Below are 10539 nucleotides of genomic sequence, written 5' to 3'. Positions count from 1 at the left end.
TACGATCTTTACTTTCAATTCCCCATCTCCTTAATCTTGAACCATGAGTTTTTGGTTGCAATGCATATGTTCACATTCCCAAAAACTTGCGAAATGAACTTGATCCATGTGCAAAACGATGTGTTGTTGGCTATTCTGATTTTTAAAAAGGGTATAGGTGCTACGACCCTCAAACCCATAAATTGCACGTAACCTTGGATGTTTCTTTTCTTGAATTAAAGCCTTATTATTTAGGAGGAGTCTCTAGACCTTCTCCTCAGGAAGAAAGCTCTAATAAAAAGAATGTGTTACAGTAAAGTGGTAGAGGAGAAGAGTTTATGGTGTTAGAGGAAGTGACTGAATGTTTTGGGAAAAGTGTTCAACAATGTTGTGATAGTATTCATGAAATAGAGAGTGAGTTAGTTCTTCCTGCAAGTGAATCAGATGCTTCCATTACAGAGTCCTCAAAATTGCCCATGTCTACGCCTACACCATTAATTAAAGAATCAACCCAGAATGTTCTCCCTCATGTAATCCCAATGCCCATATCTGATGAGGTAATCTCAAATTCCATATTTGATGAATCCTATGAAATCCCAAATCCTATATCAGATGAGTCTTATGAAACACATGTTCCTAAATATTCACAAAGATTGAATAAGGAAGTCCTAAAGAAACAATATGAACCTGATCCTAAAGCTAAAGTCAAATACTCAATTATCAACTATGTGTCCTCCTATAGATTGTCTGAATCGTATGCACTCACTATTAACCAATTATCCACTATATCTATATCCTAGTAGTTTGCAGGATGCATTAAAAGATCCGAAATGGATCAAGGTGATGAACGAAGAAATTGAGGCTTTGTAAAAGAATGCTACTTGGGAACTAGTTCCTTTACCCGAAGGAAAGAAAATGATTGGATGTAGATGGGTATTTACAGTGAAACTCAAAGCAAATGGCAACATTGATAGATATAAAGCATGGTTAGTTGCAAAAGGGTATACGCAGAGGTATGGGGTGGATTATCAGGAGACTTTTGCACCAGCAGCCAAGATCAATACAATTTGCATTCTCATATCTATAGCAGCAAATCGAGATTGGCATTTACAACAATTTGATGTTAAAAGTGCTTTCCTCAATGGAGACTTAGAGGAAGAAGTCCACATAAAGTTATCACCAGGAATTAAACACAATTCTTTGTGTAGAAAGAAAGTTTGTAAACTGAAGAAGTCATTATGTGGGCTGAAACAATCACCTAGAGCTTGGTTTGTGAGGTTTTCTTCTATAATGAAAGCATTTGGTTATAAGCAAAGTAACTCAAACCATATTTTGTTTATAAAACACAAAGAGGGGAAGGTAACAGCTTTAATCGTGTATGTCAATGATATAGTCTTAACAAAAGATGACCCATATGAAATGAAAGCATTACAAGAATATTTGGCTGCTAAATTTGAAATGAAAGATTTAGGGCAACTTAAATGTTTCTTAAGGATTAAGGTTGCAAGATCGAAATAGGGGATTTCCCTTTTGCAATGAAAATATGTGCTAAATCTTTTAACCGAAATCAGAATGCTTGCTTCCAAACCAGCAGACATGCTTATAAAGATGAATCATAAGCTTGGAATTTTTTCAAATCAAGTTTCAACAGATAAGGGTCATTATCAGCGGTTGGTTGGAAGATTAATTTATTTGTCACACACAAGACTGGATATAGCTTATGCTATAAGTGTCATAAGTCAGTTTATGCATGCACCAAGTGAAGAACATATGAATGCAGTATATTGAATCTTAAGATACTTGAAGAGTGCTTTGGGCAAAGATTTGTTGTTCTCAAAAAATGGTGTCTTTAATATTGAAGGATTTATGAATTCTGATTGGGCAGGTAATCAAACAACCAAAAGATCCACATCTAGTTATTTTACTTTCATGGAAGGTAATCTTGTCACTTGGAAAAGCAATAAGCAGAAGGTTGTGGCAAAATCAAGTGTAGAAGCTAAATTTCGAGGTATGGCTCATGGTGTATGCGAATTATTGTGGAGTAGGAGTATTCTCAAAGAGTTAGGAATTGAATATGCAAAACCTATGAATCTTTATTGTGATAATAAGGTAGCCATTGAAATTGCACAAAATCTTATACAACATGATCGCACTAAGCATGTTGAAATTGACCAACATTTCATTAAGGAGAACCTCGATCAAAAAATTATACAATTCCCATTTGTCCAGTCTGAAGGTCAATTAGCTGATATTCTCACGAAATCAGTTTCAGGGAAAGTGTTCTATGGTATAATTGACAAGTTGGGCATGATTGCTATCTATGCTCCAACTTAAGGGGGAGTGTCAGCATAAGCTATAATTATTAATTTTGAAGAATATTTTGAGGAGAATATTTTCCCATTTTCTTTTTACAGCATGACAACTTGCTTGTACTCCAAGTATGTGTGAACTCAAATTCAATGTTGATGGCTCTACAAGAGGTAAACCTGGACCTATTAATTGCAGGGGAGTTCGAAGGAACTCAAATGGTTCTATTGTTGGTATTTTCTTTGGACCACTTAAGGTTCAAGATTCTAATTTTGTGGAACTCATGAGAATTCTTCATGCACTTCATTTTTTCCCATCTTCACCCTATAGAAATTCCAATTAATAATTGAATTCGATTCAACTACTGCTCTTGCTTGGGTGAATGATGTCTCTATTAGACGTTGGAATCATTGGCCTATTTTTCATAAGATCGATTCTTTCATCATATCTTTAGGCAACCTCAACTTCCCCCATGTGCTTCGTGAAGGAAATTCCTTTGTTGACGCTTTGGCAAAATTGGGTGTTGACCGAAATGATATGTTTTTTGCTTGGTAGTGATTTGACCTATCTCTTTCTCTTTACAACTTCTATTTTTGATTTTTACAGTAGTGTCTTTATCATTTTCTACTGGGTTGTTGCCCTTGTTTTTTGGCCCTGTTGTGTTTATATCTTTCTAGTTGCTCTACTTTTATTTTCTTTTGCTTCGGTCAAGTCTGTTGATCTTGTCCTTTATCCTCTTCTTTAAGGAGCTCTCTTGTTGTAAATTCTTTCTCTTTTAATAAAATTTTGGTTTTGACTAAGCAAAAAAAACTACCAAGTTTGATGATAGTAATATGCAAGGATTGATTAAAGGCATAGAGAAGAAGAAATTTAGATGTGAAATGAAAAGCATAGAGTGGGAGGATTACATTTGTAACTGTGCATATTCCTGGTCTAAGGAGGCATATCTTGAAAGAGGAAGGCCTATCAAAGATGGTAGCTAAATGTTACCATGCAATATTAATTTCCCATAAAATTACCTAAAGCTTTTTCTTTGGTATTAAATTTTTATGGTCATTTAATGCATCAACTTTTAGTACATATAAGGTAGTATGATTCTATCGTATTTTAACATTGCTCATGAAGTTTTTTTTTTTCTCAGTCTATAATGGAATTTCATTGAGTATCAAAAGTTTGATACAAACTAATCAGGAAAGGATCAATGATAGAAAAGGCATCGCCGAGTACATGGTTGTTTGAAAATAGTGACACAAATACATAATGGTAAACATCAGCAGAGAATGCATTTTCTTTAACAAAAAAAAACAGAGAATAACGACATATAAATGCAATGGAAGTAAGTACATAACTTGTTGCATGTCTTTAGCCCTTGGCTAGGCAGGAGACTTATGACAGTCATATGACTATACATAGAGTCATTACATATCCTTGATTAAAACCCCTATTTAAAGACATTCAGATTTACATATTAATAACTTCGGCACTGGAAGTGCCCTTAACACAATAAAGCTCAATCCCTGTGGAGACAAGACCCTGATCGTACTCTCTTTGACAATCAACCAATGGTCATGATAAGAATCCAGACCCCATTGCCTTGAGAAAGTCGACCTTTGTTTTAGTTTAACAAAAACTTGGTTGCCTCGACATCCGTCCTTACCTTTCACATGACCTTGCACTTAGCCTTTCTTGTTTGACATCAAAGAAAATGCAACCCACTGCAGTTCAATGCTAGTTGTAACATCCTTGGTGATATTCCTTCATCCTCAACGCAGAGAGTGTATATAACATCATAAAAATGCCACTTAGGAAGAATACAGCAATGCAATAATCATACAACAACTTTCAATTCTAAGGTGAAGGCTATTGCTAGAAAGATAGCTTATCACGCAATTAAGCAAGGTGATTCATGTTGAAGCTAATACTTGCATGCGGCCTGCAATAGTAGTTTAACACGTGTGTAAGCTCAAATTAAGTTCTTACCAATGATTATTCTTCTCAACTAATGTATTTACGTGTTGTTATACATGTTTAGTACTTAATGCATTTTAACACTTGTCTTATGCATGTAACCAAGTGTTGTAGGCTGTTATCCATGTATGAACCTGTTCTAATTAAATGCCTTTAGCAACCAATAATGAAATGAATGAGCTTTAGTTATTTGCTTATCATACTTTGTTCATCCCTATTTTCTTTACTTGTAACAGAGACTGATTCATGCAGCCATATCTCAACTTCTCCCAAAACACAACATGGTATTGAAGCCCAATTTGAGTTCTTAAAGAATCACAAAACCTTCCAAACAACAACCTATCTTTTAAGCATGGCAAATAGCAATATCTTCTATTATCAAACACTACCAACCTTTAAGGGAGCCCACTACTTCATTTGGTTTGTGAAAATGAAAGCCTACATGAGGGTTTACGACCTTTGGAATGTGTTTGAAGTAGGAAATAGAACAAGACAAATGCAACCCTTGAATCCATCAAAGGAGTTTGAGGTCTTGAAAATGAAGAACAATGAAGCTGTGAAAGACTGTAGGGGTAAACTCATGTGAATATCAAATCAAGTGAGATTTTTTGGAGAAAATCTATCTAATGTGTCCATACTCGAGAGATTCAAAGCTAAAATCTCTTCATTGGAAGAGTCAAAAGACCTCTCCAAATTGACACTTATTGAAGTCATGACTACTCTCCAAGCTATTAGTGTGAGCATTACAAGCCAATCTATAGTTGTATGAAAGTTACAATTTGAGATATTCATGTATGACATTTTGTTATTTATAATAACATAGAAATGGTTCTTTTTTCATAAGTTATAGTTTAATTACTATTTATGCTTATGTAGATGATGCCCATAGAACTATATATACCTTGCAAAGAAATTGTATAGAGATACAATTATGAGATCTTTATGCATCAAAGCATTGTTCTTAAAAGTTCTTGATCATTGTGTTATCGAGACAAGGCATTGATAATGCTTAAAGATCGGCACGTGCTATGTTCTTTACTTGTGAAGTAAGCAAATAACTTCATCGATTGAAGTATAGAGATACTTGAAACTGGCATATGGGTGTTTGCCTTTGGAAAGCAAATTTACTGAATATGACCCGACATGAGAAGTGTATTTGATATCTCATTCTAGTGTCTCTACAATACTTCTTATGTGTTAGTGTTGTAAATACTCCTTAGACATGAGACACCAGATTGTCTTGCATGTGGAGTGCTATACTTTGATTTCATCGCTATGGGTCCTACCAAAAAGACTAAATTAGAATGTTTTTGGATATAGTATGAAGCATGTGAAGGCAAATTAGTGGTCGAGATAGGAATCATCACTCGAAATGATTCAAGGGGGCATATTCTAATGGTTCTTGGTTGATATTAGCTTAATCAAATCCTTGACCAAGGTGATTTGGAAATTATGGCAATGAGTTTCATAAATCTCTATAAAACTAATAATCTAATTACAATAACAAATATGGAGATCAATAAGAGTAGACATTGCATCATGCTCTTATCATCTCTAGGATATATGATAAGGGAACGAATTACACTAATAAACTGTACACTTAAAGGTTGTCAAAGAACCCTTTGACTCTCTTAACAATTGGGGGTCATGATATATTACTAAATGCTAATCTTGTTCTATGGAATTTAATTAATCAATTTAAAATGACTATGATGCATTTATATTAATTAATAAAATTACAATTCAGTTCCATTACTAACATATTAGGAACATAATGGTCACTCACAAAGGTTATATTATAAATTAAATTGGGAGTGTGATGATTTAAGTTGGACTTAAATCATACACTAGATTTTTAGCCTCAAAGGACTTAATAAAATGGTTTAATTAAGTGTTTGGCCACTATTTTAAAAGGTTATAATATTATAGGCTCGTTTGCAAATAAAGGAAGCCAATTAACCTAGATATAAATATCACTTTTCAAACTACTCTTTGAAGGGTTTTGACAAAAAGTTGTCAAAATAACTCTTTCAACCAAAAAAAAACACTGTAGTCATCCCTTTAGTGGTGGTGAAACTTGGAGAAAAGTTCTTCAATATTTAGATTTGGCTAGGAGTGTGAGAAAAAAGAAAAGAGCAAAAAGTTGCTCATTTTGCTAACACAAAACTGTAGTTAAACGCCTCCCACCTTGTGAAGGTTCAAATGCAACCGTATGGATATCATTGGAGGCCAAACATATGGGTGGCTTGAGTTCTTCCGCTTCCTTGTGGTGTGCTTCATTTTGAAAGTGGTTTTGCCATCGTGATTACTACATGACTTGGCTAGGTAATTTTGAGACTAATTTCTTGATCAATAATTTTGTATTAATACGTTCAAGGTGATCCATGGATTGGCTGCACAAGTTTTACATTGTTGTTTCAAAACTTTAAATTTCCACTGCATATGTTCTGATCTTATGCCGTTTCCATTACAAGTACACAACATAGGAAAGCAATACGCATGGCCAACAACATAGAAAATGCTTTGACAGCCAAGTTCAAAGACAAGGGTGCTTTGCAATCTGAAAAACCTTTGAACAAAAAAGAACATGCAATGAGTTTGGACATGTGGAGAAGGTTTACAAAATAAACCTGAGACGCAAGAAAAGCCAACTCAGACAGAAGAGAAGGTTGATGCAACGAAAGAGCATTTGTTCATGGCTATAACCAAAACCAAAGCTCCAGCTTATGATGAATGAGTTGATATTAAGGAGGAGTATTGAAGCTAACACTTGCATGCAGCTTGCAATAGCAGTTTAAAACGTGTGCAAGCTCAACTTAAGTCCCTACCGGCCATTACTCCTCTTAGCTAATGTATATACGTGTTGTTATACATGCTTAGTTCTTACAGCATTTTAACCCTTGTCTTATGCATGTAACAAAGTATTGTAGGCTATTATCCACATACGAACCTGTTGTAATTAAATGCCTTTAACAACCAAGTATTAGTTCTTTGCTTAGCATACTTTGTTCATCCTTATTTTTCTTACCTGTAACAGAAGCTGAATCATGCAGCCATATCTCGACTTCTTTCAAAACACAACAGTTCAGAGTTTGAGTAAAATAGCAAAGAACACCAGGTACCCGAGAAGATGAGAAGCCAGAATGCAGAATGGGCAACCCCATAGCATAGTGCCAGAAATAAGATGTCAGCCACAGCACAATGCTGATCACCAATAGAATACCACCAGCACTTTATAAAACCACCTCTAGTGATAGAGTTTGACTCTCTTGCTGTAGTATCATGGGTAAGGAAAGAATCCTTGAGGCCTTGGGGATAGTAGAAGATTTTCTCTGAGATTGACAGGTTACAGAAAAAATCAGGAGGGTGATTATTACTCATATTTCCAAGGAAGCAAATTATTTTGCGGACTCTTTAGCAAAGTTGGGTGTTGATGGTTTGGAGTTGTTCTATGCTTGATGGTATGAGCTTTAATTGTTGTAATCTCTATACTGACTTCAGGGTATATAATAGTCATATTGATGTGTATGTACTTTATGTCTTTGTGAAGGTGATTATGTACTCAGATGAAATGTTAATAGCTGTGGATTGCCCATCTTAGTAAATGAGATGTGAAGCTTATAACGCTTATCTTATCATTAATGAAATTGCATGATTGACTGAGAAAAAAAAAAGTTTTGAATCAAACCCCCAAAAAATGTGCTTTATTTATTTGACAAGGTCCCATTTTATCAGCAGTCAAATCACCTACCTTTTTTTCTAAAATCATGAAGCGAAGATCAACGTGTGGATAATTATTGGATTAAAACACACACCAAAGCTTAACATATGTTTTATTCGAATTCATTGAATCATCATATAAAAACACTTCATTATACATACTTATTAACGTATGTGTTCTGGCCATTTTATGTGTTTATGCACCACACATGACCACCAAACACACTCAATTCAGCAACATAATTATAACAGAACTGCAGCTCTCTATCTCATACAAGATTCAATTCATTGCCAGATATCTGGCGCTTTAGACCCAACTCAAACCATTCATATGAAAGAAACTAACGTAGTCTTAACAACATGAATGGTTTCACTGTTTAAGAATGTCTTTTTGGATGTTGTTAAATCTTGACCTTGTCATAGTGAGGATTAGGAGAGGCAAATGCAAGGAACTCGTGGTCATGTTCGAATATAGTCATTTTTTTTTCATCTAAAGTAACCCATGCTTCTACTGCCTTCTCCTGTCCAATCTCTTTGAGAAAAGTAAGATTAGTAAAAGCAGGAGATACTACCCCTGGGATACCAATCCAACTTGGCTTTCCCCATCCAAAATCAACTTGATGCATCCCAAAATTCAACCAACTAGAGAAACCATAGACTTGTGCGTTTCCTTTTGTGGCAAATTCTGCTACCTGATTTGCTTTCTCACTTATAACCTTAAAACCTTCATCACCTTGCAGAGATTGCAAGTAATCAGTGTTGTAATTCTCCACTGCTTCTCTCAATAGATAGGCCAAGTGATGTAACTCTATGTCTTTGTCAGCGGGGTTATATGCGAAAGCTGCGAACCAAATCAGGTTGCCGATTGAATAATCCGGTAACCGTGGCTTCATTTTACGTCGTAAGTTCACTGCTTGGCATAAGACAGAAGGCTTTAGAATTCCTGATGCTGATGCACAAGCCAACATGGCATATTTCCATATGAATGCTGTCAGTGCTTCCACTCGAGAAGGATTCTCCAGACTTTTGCTTTTCGCTTTAAACATTAGAGTGGCTATTGCATTGGCATCGAACACAAATCTCCTTGTCTTGTACCTTTCTTCTTTGAACCAAAGGGTTCTTGTGGAAGATAAAAAATTTGGTGGCATCGAATCCATAGGAGGAAAAAGTCGTGAAGATGCCTCTAACAAATCAGGATGGGGTATTTCACCGTTAGAACCTCGAGAAAAAGCTGCCCAACTTCTAAGAAAAGCAGATACAGTAGATGCATCAATGATCTTGTGAGAACAACACATAGCTAGTGCTATTCCCCCACAATCGAAGATGTTCACTTGAACGGCTAGTTGGGGAATTACTGCTGGGTCTGAAAAGTAGCAAAAGGGTTCGCAGGGAATCAAGTGGTTCAATTTTTCTAATTCTTTGGATTGAAGGTAATCAGATAAGTAGCCATTAACTCGAGCTTCGATGTATGGCACTCCCTCCCTATAATAATCAATACAAAAGTTATCTATTGTCCGGCCAGATAAAGGGTAAAATTGGTTCAAGGTTTTTGAGAGTGATTCTTTCAATCGGGCTAAGATTTGGGCGCTGTCGAAATGGGAATTACTGGATTGGGTGTAGAAGAAGATGAGTGGAACATAGAATGCTGGAATGAGTTGGTCCAAAAATGAGAGCTTGAATGGCTTGAGAAGATGAACTTCCTGCGAAGATGGTTGAACAGTTTCCCTTGAAGTAATTCGAACTTCCATCGTGATCTTCTCCGAAATAAATTAATAAGTATATTCTTTGATGCAACAGTTGCAATTTTCGTTTTAGATGATCAAAGTTGCGGCTTGTATTTATAAGCTTTGAAATTGAAAGCACGAATTTCAACTCAATAATTTAATAAAAAAAATAAATGTATAACAAGATTACTTGATATTTAACATTGGAGGAAATTATGAGGAATAATCTTTTTTGATAAGGATATTTTAAAAATAACCATCAAAATAAGTTTAACTGTTTTTTAGCTATATTTAGTCATAACTTGATAAAAATGCCCTTAAAACTATTTCAAATAAATTAAACCATTCATCATAATTTCTCCTCATTTGTGTTTCTGATTTCTCTCTCTCACCATCCCAGTCTCTAAAATTTTATTGATTTCTCTCTTCGGCATTCGTTTGTTATGCTTTCGATTTCTCTCTCTCGCATTTTCAAACTTCTCTTTCTTGCGTTTTTAAGACACCAAGCAATAGTTTTGATGTGCTTGGGTGGGTGACTATTTGAAAATTTTGATTTTTAAGTATTTTGGGTAAAACTAAAACAGTAGAAATGATCACAAATGTTTGAAACAAATTTTAATTGAATCAATTTGGGACCTAGACACCAATAAATTCAAAAAATTAAAATTTATAAACTTGGATTTTCAAAAACCAAAAATTTATTTTTAGTTGAAATAGGTGTTTTAGATAAGAAAATTTATATTTTGATTTATGAAAATATGTTAGAAACACTTTAATCGGTGCCAAATTGTCAAAAAAACAAAAAGAAATGAAGAAAGTTGAGAGAATTTGAAGTTTTGGT

General features: G+C 34.9%; 1 protein-coding gene across 1 annotated transcript; it reads right to left on the bottom strand.

Annotated features, from left to right (window-relative positions):
* LOC18599181 (vinorine synthase) lies at nucleotides 8065-9796 on the bottom strand. Its single transcript, XM_018121169.1, has one exon. It carries the CDS (start codon nucleotides 9720-9722, stop codon nucleotides 8376-8378), a length of 1347 nt encoding a protein of 448 aa, XP_017976658.1. The 5' UTR covers nucleotides 9723-9796; the 3' UTR covers nucleotides 8065-8375.

Source organism: Theobroma cacao, chromosome 5 (genome assembly GCF_000208745.1).
Source record: "Theobroma cacao cultivar B97-61/B2 chromosome 5, Criollo_cocoa_genome_V2, whole genome shotgun sequence".
NCBI lineage: Eukaryota > Viridiplantae > Streptophyta > Magnoliopsida > Malvales > Malvaceae > Theobroma > Theobroma cacao.
This window is presented reverse-complemented; position numbering and strand designations above follow the sequence as displayed.